The sequence below is a fragment of the Contarinia nasturtii genome, unplaced genomic scaffold (genome assembly GCF_009176525.2).
Source record: "Contarinia nasturtii isolate CC-2019 unplaced genomic scaffold, AAFC_CNas_1.1 Cnas_scaffold_129, whole genome shotgun sequence".
Classification (NCBI taxonomy): Eukaryota; Metazoa; Arthropoda; class Insecta; order Diptera; family Cecidomyiidae; genus Contarinia; species Contarinia nasturtii.
In genome coordinates, this window is record NW_022197486.1 from 5,219,186 (window position 1) to 5,235,575 (window position 16,390).

At 32.8% G+C, this 16,390-nt stretch overlaps 5 protein-coding genes and 1 long non-coding RNA gene across 8 annotated transcripts; 2 read left to right on the top strand and 4 right to left on the bottom strand.

Annotated features, from left to right (window-relative positions):
* The first annotated feature begins 159 nt into the window (after nt 1–159).
* On the top strand, nt 160–2,442 carry LOC116344482. The gene is made up of 2 exons (XM_031773049.1): nt 160–387; nt 559–2,442. Exon 2 carries the CDS (start codon nt 578–580, stop codon nt 2,039–2,041), a length of 1,464 nt encoding a protein of 487 aa, XP_031628909.1. The 5' UTR covers nt 160–387; nt 559–577; the 3' UTR covers nt 2,042–2,442.
* Nucleotides 2,443–4,774: 2,332 nt separating this feature from the next.
* LOC116343341 lies at nt 4,775–5,920 on the bottom strand. Its single transcript, XM_031771356.1, has 3 exons — nt 5,691–5,920; nt 5,420–5,591; nt 4,775–5,333 (listed from the first exon to the last, which is right to left on the bottom strand). Exons 1-3 carry the CDS (start codon nt 5,832–5,834, stop codon nt 4,837–4,839), a joined length of 813 nt encoding a protein of 270 aa, XP_031627216.1. The 5' UTR covers nt 5,835–5,920; the 3' UTR covers nt 4,775–4,836.
* A 377-nt stretch (nt 5,921–6,297) lies between these two features.
* On the bottom strand, nt 6,298–7,368 carry LOC116342492. The gene is made up of 2 exons (XM_031770141.1): nt 7,076–7,368; nt 6,298–7,016 (listed from the first exon to the last, which is right to left on the bottom strand). The coding sequence occupies exons 1-2, from the start codon at nt 7,223–7,225 to the stop codon at nt 6,381–6,383; spliced, it is 786 nt and encodes a 261-aa protein (XP_031626001.1). The 5' UTR covers nt 7,226–7,368; the 3' UTR covers nt 6,298–6,380.
* Nucleotides 7,369–7,442: 74 nt separating this feature from the next.
* LOC116342501 (aurora kinase A-like) lies at nt 7,443–9,372 on the top strand. 3 transcript variants are annotated; one of them, XM_031770159.1, is made up of 4 exons: nt 7,443–7,631; nt 8,078–8,407; nt 8,518–8,654; nt 8,723–9,371. In XM_031770159.1, the coding sequence occupies exons 2-4, from the start codon at nt 8,177–8,179 to the stop codon at nt 9,138–9,140; spliced, it is 786 nt and encodes a 261-aa protein (XP_031626019.1). In that variant the 5' UTR covers nt 7,443–7,631; nt 8,078–8,176; the 3' UTR covers nt 9,141–9,371. The 3 variants fall into 3 exon arrangements, with proteins under 3 accessions (XP_031626019.1, XP_031626026.1, XP_031626012.1); XM_031770166.1 differs by lacking the exon at nt 7,443–7,631 and having other exon boundaries at nt 7,651–8,353; nt 8,723–9,372; XM_031770152.1 differs by lacking the exon at nt 7,443–7,631 and having other exon boundaries at nt 7,652–8,407.
* Nucleotides 9,202–10,096, bottom strand: LOC116342523. Its single transcript, XR_004201256.1, has 3 exons — nt 9,822–10,096; nt 9,670–9,737; nt 9,202–9,597 (listed from the first exon to the last, which is right to left on the bottom strand). It is a non-coding gene; the product is annotated as an uncharacterized LOC116342523 (long non-coding RNA).
* A 1,672-nt stretch (nt 10,097–11,768) lies between these two features.
* On the bottom strand, nt 11,769–13,082 carry LOC116348533 (nucleoside diphosphate kinase-like). The gene is made up of 3 exons (XM_031779564.1): nt 12,940–13,082; nt 12,654–12,859; nt 11,769–12,544 (listed from the first exon to the last, which is right to left on the bottom strand). Exons 1-3 carry the CDS (start codon nt 12,998–13,000, stop codon nt 12,245–12,247), a joined length of 567 nt encoding a protein of 188 aa, XP_031635424.1. The 5' UTR covers nt 13,001–13,082; the 3' UTR covers nt 11,769–12,244.
* Nucleotides 13,083–16,390: the final 3,308 nt, after the last annotated feature.

The following is a 16,390-nucleotide window of genomic DNA, read 5'->3' on the forward strand; positions in this document are numbered from 1 at the left end:
AATAGAAATCAGTACGAATATCAACAAATAAAATATCTTTAACGTTTTTGTTTCAATTTAAACAATTGCATTATTAAATACAGACTTAATATTTGAATTTGTACTTATGAATTGTCATTTTATCGGAAAGCGCTTTCCAGTCAATAAAGTGACAAATTGCTTATAAAAAATTGAATCGTTTGTCATTTGAAGAGAATTACTCAACCGAATAACATTGTGTTCGTTGCTTTAAATTCTCTATATTTAAGTAAAAGGTCTCACCTTAATAATAATTCGTTTTGTGTATAGTTCTTCTTAGTTTCATCAGTGGTTGAAACCACACTATTTGTAAACTGTGTGAGATTATAAGCAGCAATGGGACTTAAAACAAATTTTGTTAGCCTGGCCGTAATGATACGATGACTAATACACCATATTGTGAAAAACATGACAAACAAAGTGCTATTGATAACATTCCTGCGATTTTGTTTGTCATGTTTTTCACAATATTCTCAGTAGAGTGGTCAATTCACTAATTTTGATCGATTCTAAGCATTCTCTGTTTTATATAATCAATAGATCGACGTTCGCGGACACAATGAGCGAACAACAAAATGCCAATGAGACTGTATCAATTATCAAGAGAAGAGACTTGAACGAGGAGACTCCAGTTGAAAGTGCTGTTGTTGCTGTAGACGTGGAACAAAAATTGACCGACATTTTTAAACTAACCATCGATTGTTTCGAAGAAGTGTTTGACTTTTTGTCGCTGAGAGATTTGGTAGCTGTGGGTCAAACATGTAAACGAATGCAACGAATTGCCGGTCATTGTTTTCAACTAAACTACGCAAGCGAAGAAGCACACATCCGCGAAGATGGTTTATACATTGGCAATGACAAGATAGATTGTTTCAACAATGCCTCACAAAAAATCCGGATTTTGTATGATTTAATAACGGGATTTTATGGTTTTATGACGGAAGACGATAAAGAGAGATTTGCTTCACTTAATCAGATGATGCATTTTCTAATATCAACTTCATTGAAACATTTAACATCAATACAAGGATTTGCTGTTATCGGTCTTCATGTTAATCAAGAAGATCAATCAGAAATAGATCGCTTAGACCGATTGAAAGAATTCATGAGTAAAGTTGAAAATGTGACCCTTTCAAGTAGTGATGAAAATGTGGTTGATGCTTTGCTTCCACATTGTTCAAATATGAAATGTTTATGTTTGTGGGATACTATTTCATTTCGAAATGAATATGAATGGATGCATCGAATTTATCCAATGTTAGATTATTTGATATTGGCGAATGGAGGCGACGTTCCGGAAGCAATACCAGCATTCAAAACTTTCCTTGAGCTAAACACAACAATCAAGAAACTTGAGGTCAACGCAGAGCTATTCTGGAAAAATAGAGCATTGTTTAAAAGTCTGAACATCAAATATGACACATTGGTAATCAATTATGATTTTTACAAAGACAAATTTGAATCATTTAGTCATTTTCTCAATGAGCTCCATGAGTTGGAGTTCTACAGAAAATTGAGTTTTATATCCAACAGTAAGTTTTCGCAAGAGCATATCTATCGGCTGGCTTCGGTAAAAGGATTAGTCAAATTTGACGACACCACACATACGCGATTGGAAACAAATAAAATCAATGTTGGTTATTTGAGAAACTTAGAAGAATTAAAGATTGGGTATAGTGCTTTTATTACTGATCTGAAGTCACTTCCACATATTTTATCGAAATTGCAGCGCATTTATTTTTTAGCGGTCATTTCTGACGATATTTTACCGTTTATTTGCCACGCAAAGAAATTGAACAAAATTAAATTTGAAAGACTTATGAGTGGATCATATTTTGATGAAGAAACCAATATTCTTGATTTATTTGAGTTGAATAAAATGCGTGAGAAATTAGTTGGAGCATGCAAGATCACGATCTATGTCGAGGAAGATGTGTATTTGGCAACAAAATGGGCAGTGAAACAGATCGAATTTAATTTGATCGAAATAAAACGAAGCACAAGTTATGATTGGTTAAATTAAGTTTTTCTAGCACTATTTTATTTCAAATTGAACTTTCCAACAATTCGTATTTTACCAGAGATTGGAAACGCTATTTTTGTGACTCAAAAGATTCAGATTGTTTAGATGACATTTAAAATGTCATTTTTGTGTCATACAAGAAATATTTATTAAACAATTAAAATTATTTGTCTTCGAAAAAATCATTTCTTGACATTTTTTAAATGTATTAACTCATTATTTTTATCTATTATTTTTATCTATTGAATGATTCATTTGATTCATTTGATCAAAGTTTTATAATTCGTGTCCAGCCGTGTCGACCCCCTTGGCTATGTGGTAGCAAATATTCAACCAATAACGAAGACGCCACCTAGGATATTCCATACTCAAACTGAATCAAGCGAAAACTGTTATTTTCAGTTTAGTTTGAGTATGGAATGTCCTAGGTGGCGACTTCGTTTTTGGTTGAAAATAAATCAGATCATTTACATATATTGTATTTACAGCTTCAATAAAGTTTTGAATAAATCTGTTGAATTGAATAAATAAAATCGCATTTTTTTTGAATAAGAATAACAAAGATGTTTTTGACTAAAACCAAATATAATATTGATGGGCGCCAAATAAACATATAAACATTTTAAGTGCTAAAATGAGACAAATAAAATCTGAGAGTAAAAACACAACATACAGAACTGACAGTTAAAACACCAAAGCGATATGTGCTGCTTTTGCTCTCAGTATTCTATATAATGTTTTGAGTAAAAATTAAGTTCGTTTTTTTCTTTGTTCAATTGCCTGGTCAGTGGTCACACACTCGTTTCATAAAAACAATCACTCCAAAATATATTAAAATTTTCGTAGATCAATTAAAGTGTGATACACATTGATTGATCTATTGTTAAGTGCACTCAGAACAAATGAAAACCATTTGTAATATAAATTGAATGACTTAAAAATTAGATAACATTAAAATGACTTGTAATTTTTTGTTTCTACTGTCAGTTAATACGTTTACCATGTCGACACAGTCTTTCGCACAACTGACCTAGAAGAAGTAAACCTATTGAATGTAAAATGTTGAAATTAATTGACTTCTAAAATTTTGTACGATATTTAAACGCTCAAGAATAAAAATAACATACTCTCAGCAAAATGAACACTTGTCCTTTATACAAAATGAGATAATGACAAAATCAGTATAAGTAGTTTTATTGTCAAGTATTCATGTTTCCTTCCATTTTTATTTATATTCCAAACTCTATATTCCACCCGCCGGGTCGAACAATACCATTCTTTTAATTGTTTATTTTTGCGCTGTTTTTTATCTTTCATTTCATAATATTTGTCTTCTCTCTGTCCAAACATGTGTAACGGGAGTTTTTTTTTTTACGTATATTTAGAATAGATTCACGAGTAAAAACTTAAAAAAATACATGTTTATTTTAAAGAATTGAAGCAGTCACGCAAGTTTTAATTGAACGAATATCTTTTTATTTATATTGGGAGTGCAACTTAAAAATGTCGTATTTGTGTCAACTTCTTATGTATCATACGCGCCATTTTTTTGACAGTGACAACCGGTGACAACAAGTGTATCTTAAAGAGCGTCAAAAAAACTATTAAATTCCATCTGTCAAAGTTATACACACAAGTTTTTTATTGCGTTCAAAATGTCGAATTTCGTTCCAACACAAAATCATTTGCTTCTTCCATTTAAAGAAAAATGCAACTGAAGCACATCGTTTACTCACTGAAGCCTATCCTGACTATGCTGTAGACGTTAGAATGTGTCAGCGTTGGTTTGCGCGCTTCAAAAGTGGTGATTTCGACACAGAAGACAAAGAACGTCCTGGGCAGCCAAAAAAGTTTGAAGATGAAGAATTGGAGGTATTACTCGATCAAGATTCGTGTCAAACTCAAGAAGAACTTGCAAAATCATTAGGAGTGACTCACCAAGCCATTTCAAAACGTTTAAAAGCATTAGGATTCATTCAAAAGCAAGGAAATTGGGTACCACATGAATTGAAACCAAGAGACGTTGAAAGACGATTTTGCATGTCCGAAATGGTGCTTGAGCGCCACAAAAGGAAGTCGTTTTTGCATCGAATTGTTACTGGTGATGAAAAATGGATTCATTACGAAAACCCGAAGCGTAAGAAATCGTATGGGAAGCGCGGTAAATGAGCAAAATCAACGCCCAAGCAAGATATTCATTGTGCTAAGGTAATGCTCTGTATTTGGTGGGATCAGAAGGGTGTCCTCTATTATGAGCTGTTAAAACCGGGTGAAACGATCACGGGAGACCTGTATCGAACACAATTGATCCGTTTAAAGAGAGCATTGAACGAAAAACGGCCAGAATATGCGACCGGACATGAGTCAATAATTTTCCATCATGACAATGCTCGGCCTCATATTGCTCTACCGGTTAAAAACTATTTGGAAAATAGTGGATGGGAAGTTTTGCCCCACCCGCCGTATAGCCCAGACATTGCCCCTTCTGACTATCACTTGTTTCGATCGATGCAGAATGCCTTGTCTGGAACACGCTTCACTTCAATTGAAGGTATCAAAAATTGGATTGATTCTTTCCTAACCTCAAAAAATGAGCAGTTCTTTTGGCGCGGAATCCATATGCTGCCAGAAAGATGGGAAAAGGTTATAGCTTCCGATGGCCAATACTTTGAATGACATGTTATTTACAGAATTTATGAAATAAAGTTTTATTTTTACCAAAAAAAAACGACATTTTTAAGTTGCACTACCAATAATTATTTTTTATTTATTACAAAATACAGTATTATATTGCATCATGTGCAACAATTTTTCTCGTTTCGTTCTAAAATGTAATTAAAAATTTTCTCACTAAATATTTCGTCCTTATGGACTCGATCATCTATTTGCTCTGGTATCTCCTTAAACAATAAATCAATATATTCCTGCGGAACTTCTGTTTCACGTGATTCCATGAATGCATCGAATAGTTTTTTGCAGTGTTGCCTGCCAGTTATTTCAAAGCATTCAGGCATTTTGAAATGGAATTTCGGGCAAGAATGATTCTTCAAAATATAATGAGCCACTTGAAGTTGATATAATTGTTGAAGTGCATTTTTTCCTTTAGCACCTCTTGAAATAAACGGCTTTCGAACATGATTGTATATTCGGTCCCAATATTCACAAGATAATTCCATAACGAGTTCTTTCAGCGGCGAATCTGGCAATTGATATTGATACAACGCCAAGTGGGGATATTTTCCAGTGATTATTCCACGTAAGCCATTTAATTCCGGTGAGTGAACTTCACTACCTGAGGAGAGAGTCACAAAGTAACTAGTAAATAATCGCAAAAGAATCGCAAATAATCGAAAAACAATTGATTAATAGTATTACTACCGTATAGAGACATTTTTCGTTTCTGGTTTAAGATAAATTCGCTCATAACAATTTTGGGATTCATTCTTACAAAGTTTACAACATCCGTATCGCTCTCTTTCGTCGAATAACCCTTCACTGTACTTCCAAAGTATATTTGTGTGACCGTTTGGTCTGTGTTGCCGTTTTGTTCCTGTGAATAGAGAAAATGATATGAATTTTATGACTCACATTATTGGTATAAAAATCTGAATAAAAAATTAATTAAAATCTGATGAATTTTATGACTTACAGCTTCGTCGTCTCCTGTAATCCCATCGATAATATGTTGATTCGTTGATGATCCTTTGAAATACGACGGTGTGACGAGTGGGAATTGCTTTGATCTCAACAAACCTCCCAAATTTTGAGGTATTTTTAACAAACTCTGAAACATTTTCTTTTGTTATTATTTTGAGTCTATCAGCGATTGGAATATACGTTCGAATAAAAGTTTGGTTATGTTGTTCTATTTAGTTGTGACAGTAGGCAGTGAAATGTGTACTCTTTGACAGACTTCATTCGTTTTCTTATTTCAAAAATAAAACGTTTGAAAAAACTGAATTTTTGTATGGAAGCCACACCTGTATGTTATTGTAATGACGTGAAACTTTGCGCAGAATATTTTTTACACAAAAAAATAACATTCTAATAGTTTGAAGAAATTTCAATCAAAGTTAGGGGTACGTCCCATACAACATTTTTGTTTTTGAGCCAAAAATCGAAAATTTCAGAATGTTATTTTTTTGTGAATCAATGCAAATTTTCACGGTCTTACGATAAGAAATAGAAAAAAAATGTTTCCTTTTGTAACATTTCGAGTGACACACCTGACAAAAATAATCAACTCGGTTTTCGTCTGGAATTAAATGATTTTTTTTTTATTCCTTCATTTACAATTACAAAATACAACATTTTATTGCATCATGCTCGACAATCTGCATCATTTCCCGTAACTTTGTACAACGTAATTTAAAATCTTTTCAGCAAATATATCATCTTTATGGGACCCAACGATCACTTTATTAACTGGTTTCTCCTTCAACAATAAATCCTGATAATCCATCGGAATTGTTTCTTCATATGATTCCATAAATAAATCAAATAGTTTTTTGCAATGTTGCGTGTTAGTTAGCTCAAAGCATTCGGGCATTTTCAAATGAAAATCCGGAAGCGAATTAGTCTGTGAAATATAATGGCCCAATTGAAATCGATACAGTTGTTGAAGTGCCAATTTTCCAGTAGAATCGATCATATGCACAGCTCGAAGATATCTGTATATTCGATCAAAATTTGCGTTAGATAATTCCGAAACAAGTTCTTTCAGCGGCGAATCTGGCAATTGGTATTGATACAAAGCCAAGTATGGATATTTTCCAGAGATTATTCCACGTAATCCATTCAATTCTGTTGAATAAACTGTATCGCCTTCACGATAATTTTTTCGTTGCTCCTTTAAGATGAATTCTTTTATAATCACTTTGGGATTCATTTTTACGAATTTTATCGTTTCGTTATCGCCATCATAATTCTTCAAGAATATTTGTGTGAACGTTTCGTCTGCGTTGCCGTTTTGTTCCTGTGAAATGTGAAAAGACTATGAGCATTGAAACTAATCTGATGAATTTTATGACTTACATTACCAGCGATGTCGTTCCCTGCAATCCCATCGATAATATTTTGATTCGTTGATGATCCTTTGAAATGCGACGGTGTGACGAGTGGGAATTGCTTTGATCTCAACAAACCTCCCAAATTTTGAGGGATTTTTAACAAACTCTGAAACATTTTCTTTTCTTATTATTTTGAGTCTATCAGCGATTGGAATATACGTTCGAATAAAAGTTTGGTTATGTAGTTCTATTTGATTTTGACAGTGAGCACTGAACTGTCTAGTTGTTGACTGATTTCTTTCGTTTTCTCATTTCAAACATAAATCGTTTTTAAGTCAATTGAAATCTACATTGTTTTTTTTTTACACAAACTTATTTTAAAAATTATATGCAATCGATGCGAAATTTATTGAATTAAAACAGAAATGGGTGTAGAAAAAAAAAACAAATTAAATGTTTGGTTCAATTAGAAGATAGTTAGATAGATACATATTCAGTAAAAATGACCAAAAAATCGTTACGTGTGCGGATAGGGTACTTTATAATGTATTATGTTTTCGGCTTTGATTCACTAAAGAGATGTAATTATTGTTGGGCTGTTGCCGTTTGTCATTTTATTAGTTCCGACGTTTCGACATTTGATTGTATTTATCAAGGGACTGTAAAATAGCAGAAACAAAATTGGTTTGATGAAATGAACTATACCATTTTTTTCAATTAAGCATAGACGAAATTCATTTTTGTTCCATTTTTGTAACTTCCCGCCACAGTCATAAAAATATGTGCATCAATGTTATATGTATAAAACGGCCAAATAATGTTTATATAATCGGTGGCGCCAATATGCAAATAAACATATCATCGACGCAAATGACAATCAGAATCAGTCAATCAAGAACAGTGTCAATCGAACACCGATCACTTCGTGCTTGCATATACTTCAACTTCAATTAATAATAAAACACAATTATTTTGAGTCTACAAATTCGATTCAATTATCAAACAATTTCTAATGCATTCCGAACAGTTTATTGTCCATCATCAACAACGTGATTACAAATGGTTTTAATATACATTGTGTACCACTAGCAGCAAAGAAAGCGTATACTTATTTCAATAAAAAAAAATGGAGCGCTCAAAATTAGATAAATTGGAAAATTATGATGTAAAGAAATTTTTGGGTGAAGGTACATATGGAAAAGTCTATTTGGTGTGTAGCAAAGGAACGAATTCAACCAATCAAACCAACCGATTTGCATTAAAAGTAATGAACAAAAAACGCATGCTCAGCGCAGGATTGGAAGTATGTGTTCGCCGTGAAATTGAAATTCAATCACATCTGCATCATCCAAACATTGTACGATCATTCAATTCCTCATTAATTCGATTGGCTCGAAAATTGGGAGCACAAATATTTTGAACCTAGTCATTTCATGTACGCATTTTTTTCGTTTTTATTGCCCAAAGGTACGATGCTTTAATTTCTTTCACGATCTTCACAATCTCTACTTGGTTTTGGAATACATGGAAACAACGCTTCATAACGAATTGCTACAACTAACGTATCATCGTTTCAGTGAAAAAAGATCAGCATCAATAATGTGGTATGTTTGTATCTTAGGGCAATACAATTTAATTTCCATAACTACTTCCATTATTTTTTTGATAATAGCTCTGTGTCTAGTGCAGTGGCATACATGCACGCATTGGGTGTAATTCATCGCGACATTAAACCGGAGAATATCTTGGTAAATTCAGATGGGCATGTAAAACTGGCGGATTTCGGAATGGCTATTATCACGTGTAATGAAAAGCGGAAAACATTTTGTGGATCAAAAGATTATATTGCACCAGAAATATTTCAACGGACACCGTATTCGATACATGTTGATTTATGGAGCATGGGCATCCTTTGCCATGAACTACTCACCGGTAAAAGACCAGATACACAAAATGGCATCAGAATCTCCCTTTCGATTTCAAATCCGGCAAAAGAGCTGATTAGATCATTGCTACAAGAGAATCCAAATCGTCGTATGTTAGCGTCAGCAATTAACAAACATCCATGGATTTTGTCACACGTAAAATAGAAAAAAAACAAATCAAATTTTTTGTCAAATGAATGTTATATTGTGTTATTATGAACCGAATTCTTTGTGATAGTAATTGTCGGCGAAATGCCATTTTATCGACCGTAATTTTAAGTTTTAAGATATTTGAATGAAATTAAATTAAATGAAAGTATTCCGCATTATTTAATGCCCCAATCTTATGTGAAAAAATGAATTGTATATTGTTGTCATCATAACCCTAAAATGTAACATATTTATTGTGCTCAATCAATGAAATTTAAAATACAAGATGTTTTTTTTTTTAAAAAGCTGTTGTCAAAGCTGATCCATTAGCCATTATAGTATCTTGTAGTGGAACCATTTGGGGAAATATTTCGGATAGTTTAACATTTTGGAAAGATGATCGTCTCAAAACTTTGTCGACATGTTCGCACAACGAGCCGTAAGTCTCTTCCAATTTAGATGTTGTACGACACTGCAAATAAGCGATTAAAGAATTTGTAAATAGTCACAGAAAATATATCAAAAACTTCAATTCGATTCTTACATGTAAAATTTGAGCAAATTGCCACGTTTGCATGCCAAACATATCGGATGTCCCTGGCTGTCCACCACCTTAAAATTGAAATAAATCGGAATCCAAATTAATTAGAAAACAAAATCAATTGCAAAATAGTTAATTCCAAACAAATCACTCACATGTGCAAAGGTTCGTGTACTTTGATTAAAATTTAGATCATCACAAACCATCCAATAGTTATAGTATGAATGTATTGCTTTTCGAATCGCCAGCGATATGTGGTTCTTGATGTTTTGCAACTGGGTGTATGGTTTTCTCTGACAATCTTCATTTGCACAGGCTGTAAGCACTGGTAAAAATTGGTTATCTATCTTCGCAAAGGGTTTTGCAATGACATTTTCTGTTTTACATTCATGAAACAAGAACAGTTTCAATCGAGCACCTACCAGTTCGTGCTCAGTGACCGGTTCGCGCATATTTCTATGCCTGATAGCTATGCTAAGCATAGCGGAGACGTAAGCCGCAACGAACCCGTCGCCATTCGATTCGAGCTATATTGTATGCGCACGGTCGTCTGCATAAACGAACATGTGTATTGTTCATATAGAGTGAACGGCGATGCGTCGGTTGCGTTTGCGGCTATGCTTGGCATATCTATGCTACCTAGCGTATTTAGGCAAGCATAGAAATATGCGCGAACCGGTCACTGTTCGTGCTTCCGTATACTTCAACGCAAAAATTAATGAAATTTCTAAATAGCTGGAAATAAGAAACCAAAAAACATCAAAACCAGATGATTTGTGTGTTTTGGTTAATGTCAGGTAAAAAAGGGTAAAGAGTGCTTGAAGCACTCTTTGCAGTTTATTGTTCATCTCAAAATCCGGATCAAGTAGTTCATCGTTGCTACTGTAATCATGTTCTTCCTATGATTCAACTGAATCCATAAATTCTAGAAGTTGATCATCGGTCAATCGGTTGTCAAACAATGCAAATATATAAATTTGGGAAACAAACATATGCAATAAAAAAGACACACATTTTTACGTAAACTGCCAAGAGTGCTTTAAAGCACTCATTCTATTATTTTTGTCGACGCACAACTTTTTTTTATTTTTCACTTTGAATTATAACAAAAATGAAATAAACAACAACGTATCTTTCCAACGATAAAATATAAGATGAAATCCGATGACGATAAGTGTGTTTATTTTTGTTCAAAAATTGTTCGGAGGAGAGAATAATTTTTTGTCTGCACGCTATGAATTTTCACACTAAAATTTACTCGTGAAACAAGACGAAACGTCAGATTGAGTTCGGTAATGACTCAAAATGATAATAGAAGTACAAGCCTCCATAATAGTTTGAGGGTAAAAATCTTTATTTGCACAGGCTGTAAGTACTGGTAAAAATTGGTTTTCTATCTTTGCAAAGGGTTTTGTAATGATATTTTCTGTTTTACATCCAAGACATGTGTATGAGAATTTTTCACATGCCCGATTTGATTGCACCAATACTTTCACTACGTTCATTATTGTTAACGGTTCTACATAAAAAAGAGATATAAATAACTCATTTTTATTTGTAACCTTGAATTTTGTCGGGTAAATTTCTATATCTTTGTGCCGCTTCGCAATATGGGCGTTGACGAAAAGTAACAATGTCGGAAGCTCCACACGGAACAATTAATAAGTAAAATCGTTTCAAAGAATAAGGACACACAATCAGGAACAGTTACGTTTGAGCTGTTGAGTGAACAACATCCAACCGAAAAATATTTGAACGCATTCAATTCATCGAAAGGTCTCAGCGTCCCAATCAAATGAGGTGAAACAACCGCCACGCGTGCATCCATTCAGAAACTTACGATGAAATGTGGCAGACGTTGAAATAGCTGGTGATTTAATGAACGCAACCTTGCCAGAATTTTAGATGGACAATGAAGCAAACATTAAGTACCGAATAATTGGTGAACATTCGATTACGTTGCCATTGGTCACGGTAAAAAGATAGATGAACTAAACTTTCGGTTTGATATATCAACGATGGTTGATGAACTATGCCATACTGATACACACAAACAAAGACTATTAAAAATAAAAGATGGTTCCATTATTGGCATTGCATCGAAGACTTTTAATAAGTGATAAATAATATTCTGTATGTGTTTGATTTGTTGAAGACAGGTAAAATAAGGAAATTACAAATAATTACTTTAGAGACAATAATTAATATTTAATTACTTTTCTACACTTGTTTTTATTAATTTATAGCGCGGAGCATCGAAAATTCATTCCAATATTGGTTGAATCGGATGGAGGAGCTAAAACATACCCTTTTTTCCTCAATTCATTTGGAATCGAAAATGGCCACTCCAAGCTGCAAATCAGATGAAATCATAAAACTCAACGATCCAAACGTCATTCCGAAAATTGATTGCGCGTTGGATATGATATACAAGTGATAGATTGTGCTTGGCACCGGAACATTCATTTACTGGTATTATTTTCATTATTATTATTATATTGCGATCTGTACAATCTAATAAAAACTACGTATGAATTTAATTTTAATCTGTTCATGACTTTTTGCAGCTATCGATGTTTCATGACATAATATCATTTGCTTGAAACCACAAGTTCATTTCTTTGTTTGCTGCTTCGATCGAATCAGAACCATGAGCAACGTTGTTGAGAACATTGGTACTAAAATCACCACGAATGGTGCCTGAGAGTGCAGTAATTGGATCGTGTACTCCAAGCATATTTCGGGTTATTTTAATAACATTTGGACCTTCCCAAATCATTGAAATTAGCGGAGCCGATGTCATGAACTCGATCAAATCATCGAAGAACGATTCATCTTTATGTTCAATATAATGTTGCTTTACCATTTCTTTGGTTGGCTTAGAAGCGAAACGAAAAACTTTGAATTATTCATCAAGAATCCAATATTTAATATTAACGAACGCAAATGTCGTTATATTTTTGTAACTTTATCTTTTGATCACTTACCAATTGCATTTTCATGCCGACCAGTTTGAGGCCTTTGTTTTCGAAACGTTCGATGATTTTTCCAACCAATTTTCGCTCTACTGCGTCTCGTTTAAGCAAGATTAGAGTTCGTTCAGGAAAATTTCTTTTTAGATTCGGCTCGGTTGGTTTAATGTAATGACAAACATTACCGTCATTACATCCCCGATTACATTCAAAAAAATTCTCTGTAGTCAGGAAAAGAAAAACTTGTTGAAATCATAATTTCCGGCGTCTAATACAAGAAAAACTGACGATTTTAGCTTACCAGCGTCTGCAATGTGCAGTAACAAAACAACGAGATAAATAATACTACATTTTTCTAACATTTTTTTCTTCTAAAAATTTTACAAAACAAAAAAAATGACTCAAAAAATCACTAAACAGTCGGCAAAATAAACATCTATTCCTTTCAATAAATGAATTTGAACTGGAAGATCACACCCATCAGGGGTTTTTCATTTTAATTGGATTAAAATTAACTACGGGGTGAGGAGAATGTCGATCAAAAATGTTAGAATAGAATCAAAATTGTAGAATCGTAATCACCTGCTATAGCAGTCACGATCACCAGAAATAGTAAAACAAGGACCGTGACTGCCACTTCACGAATACAATAAACATAAAAATGTTATGGACGCAAGTCATGACATACACATCACGTGAATAAATCACGATAAGGAAAGATTGCATAAATAGCATAAGCTTGTTTGAATAAAATCATTCTTTTCATATAACCGAAATTAACAAAAAACCTAGAAAATCGAAAGAACAGAGAAATACTCAACTGCCGCCTAGAGGTTACCTCGGACGATGCTCATGTATGTGCAAATTTGAGTGCACAGTCGTATTCTACTGATGTACTAAATGGTTGAAATTTTAAGTTAAGTTTGAAAGTACGACCAGAATAATTACCACGAAATGAAAACAAATCATGGTGTTTAATACATCATTGGAAAGGTTGTTATGATTTACAAAATAAATATTTTCAAAATCGAATTTGGTGTCACGAATGCGAAGAAGTCGAAATTTTCATTTCTTTTTCACAGAGAAACCGGTCAAACTGAACCGGAGGATGACGTTCAAAACACCGTTTGGACTATAGAATAAGAACTTTTCATCAAATTTGAGATCCATAAATTTCTTTATTTCTTAATCAACTTTTTGATGTGACATTATTGTTTACAAAAAGAAGTAAGATAACATTAATTTTTTAATTGCTCACAACTTACAGTATATAACAAATTATAAAATGATTCGGGTACATAGAAATGACTTCTGTATTTGGAGCTTAAAATATTTACCTCATCCTGATAGTTAACATAAATTTACAAGGGGGAAAGACACGAATTAAAAATTATAATATGCTAGAAGATATTCAAGTTTCCATGTGGTACGATTTTACCAGAAATTCACACTAAATTCTCTCAATTAAAATAGTGCAGGAGTTGACTCTTTCAAGTCTCCATTCATTTTTAATTTGGTCTGTTAATTGGTCTATATCTGATATTAGAAACTCGTTATATTTATACATTATTAATGTTTTCATGTTTTTACATTCATCTAAGAATCTCACAATAGGATTTATCTGCAACTGATCACATCCAAACGAGGCTTCAACTAAATTTGGTGCGTTTTTTGGAATCAAAGATATTTCTTCATAGCTTATTCTTTCAGACCAATATATATCTAACTTTTTTAAATATTTATTTCTTGCCAAGAATTCAAGCCAATTTGGAGAAAAGAATGGATTGCAGGTAAACTCCTCCAGTTCTTCAAAAGTGATATTTATCTGAGGTTGACTATAGTCGGTCATCCGAATTTCGAAATGTCGAACATTTTTAAAGTGAATTTCTTGTGTGTAATCAACCAAAGCTATTCCGAGAATCAATGTTTCAAGAATGGGTAGATGTTCGTTTGCCAATTTTACTACTTTTATTGGAATATAATGACCATGGAACCACCGAATTTGAGGATTCTTCTGCATTATCTTTTCAGTTTTAATGAATTCTTCTTCATTATCATCGTATCCTTTTTGAAATGAAACATATAGTTTACGTAACTTTGGAAAATAGTAGTTCAAATCATTCGGATTCGATATTATGACCTTATTTAATTCTAGCCAGTACATTTTCGGAAACATTTCTTTTAAATTCAGTGTACGACTTCCTAATTTGACAAAGGATCGAGTACTATCTGTCAAAATATTTCCCCCTATGCCAAGCGAAATTAATTCGATATACGGCGCTGATGTAAATGTCACTCTGTCATTTCACAATAATACTTTTTTGGCTTGACAATATATAAGCTCTTCATTTAAAATGCATACACATTCATAATTATTGAATCGTTGAAAAAAAAACATGTCATAAAATATTTTTCTAACATTTTTCATTAAAAAATTTATTAAAATTTTTTTTTATAAAAAAATTAATTTGTTTATAAATTACAATAATTTCAACAAAAAATGTTTCATCGATTAAATAAGAATCCAATGTAAATAGTAATGACAATGCGACACCTAGCGTGAAAATGCAAAAAGAAACTTAGTTGGTCTCCATTGTAGCATTTTTGTCCACCATGACAGCATCTTCGTTTTACTTGACCAATCACAGAGAAGCAAAACGAAGATGCTGTTATGGCGGACCAAAATGTTACAATTCCAAATAAGTTTCCTTTTCTATTTTAACGGTAGGTGTCGCATTGGTATTACTTTTTACATTAGATTCTTGTTCAATCTATGAAAAAAAAAATTGAAATTATTGTTATTTTTAAACAAATAAATTTAAAATATAGAGAATTTTTATGATAAACGTAAGAAGAATATTTTATGATATGTTTCTTTTTTTTACTCGACCGTTCAAAAATTATGCATGTTGAATGAAGAGCTTATATATTGTCAAGCCAAAAAATGTATCATTGTGGAATGACATAGAGTGACATTTAAATCAGCGCCGCATATCGGATTTATTTCGCTTAGCAAAGGGGGAAACGTCGTACTCGCTCCTTTACCCCGCAAAGCGATGTGTTTTACATTGTAGAATGGTTTATCTATGTTATTCAGTACATATTTGCTATTGCATATTATGCTCAGTTCATGCAAATTTTTGCAATATTGATTCGCCATTTCGACGATTTTTTTTGGATATTCATGCTGATATCTTTCAAATTTAATTTTTAACGTTGAAATATACTCGCCAAAATGTTCAAGAAAGAAATCAACTGTCTCCATTTCGATTGTCTTGATATATTTTCCATCGATAAAAATATTTATGTACTCCGGATTCTTATTATTTTCTATCATTTCGATGACCTTATTCGCAATTTTTTTTTTGTAGATATCGGTAGTTGGCGTGCATAAATTTATACCCTTTTCAGCTATATCTATTAAGCTATGAATGTCGATATTTTCAAGAATAGCATACTGACAATCATAGCCCAATCTTTGCTCGATTCCCTTTTCAAATTAAAAAAAAAAATGAAAAATATATGTATTCAAATTACTATCACAAAATTTCCTCAATAAACTTACATTGGTAACATTTTTTATCTCAGCACCAAAACTAGCCACAAGGCCAAAAATCAATACAATAAAATATTCAATCCTCATTTTGGGAAATCAAACTTATTTTGACCACAAACAAATAAGAACTACTGATCACGCATTGTCATAACCCTTTATATTTCGAAATATCTAATCTTATCATCTTTTAATTTCA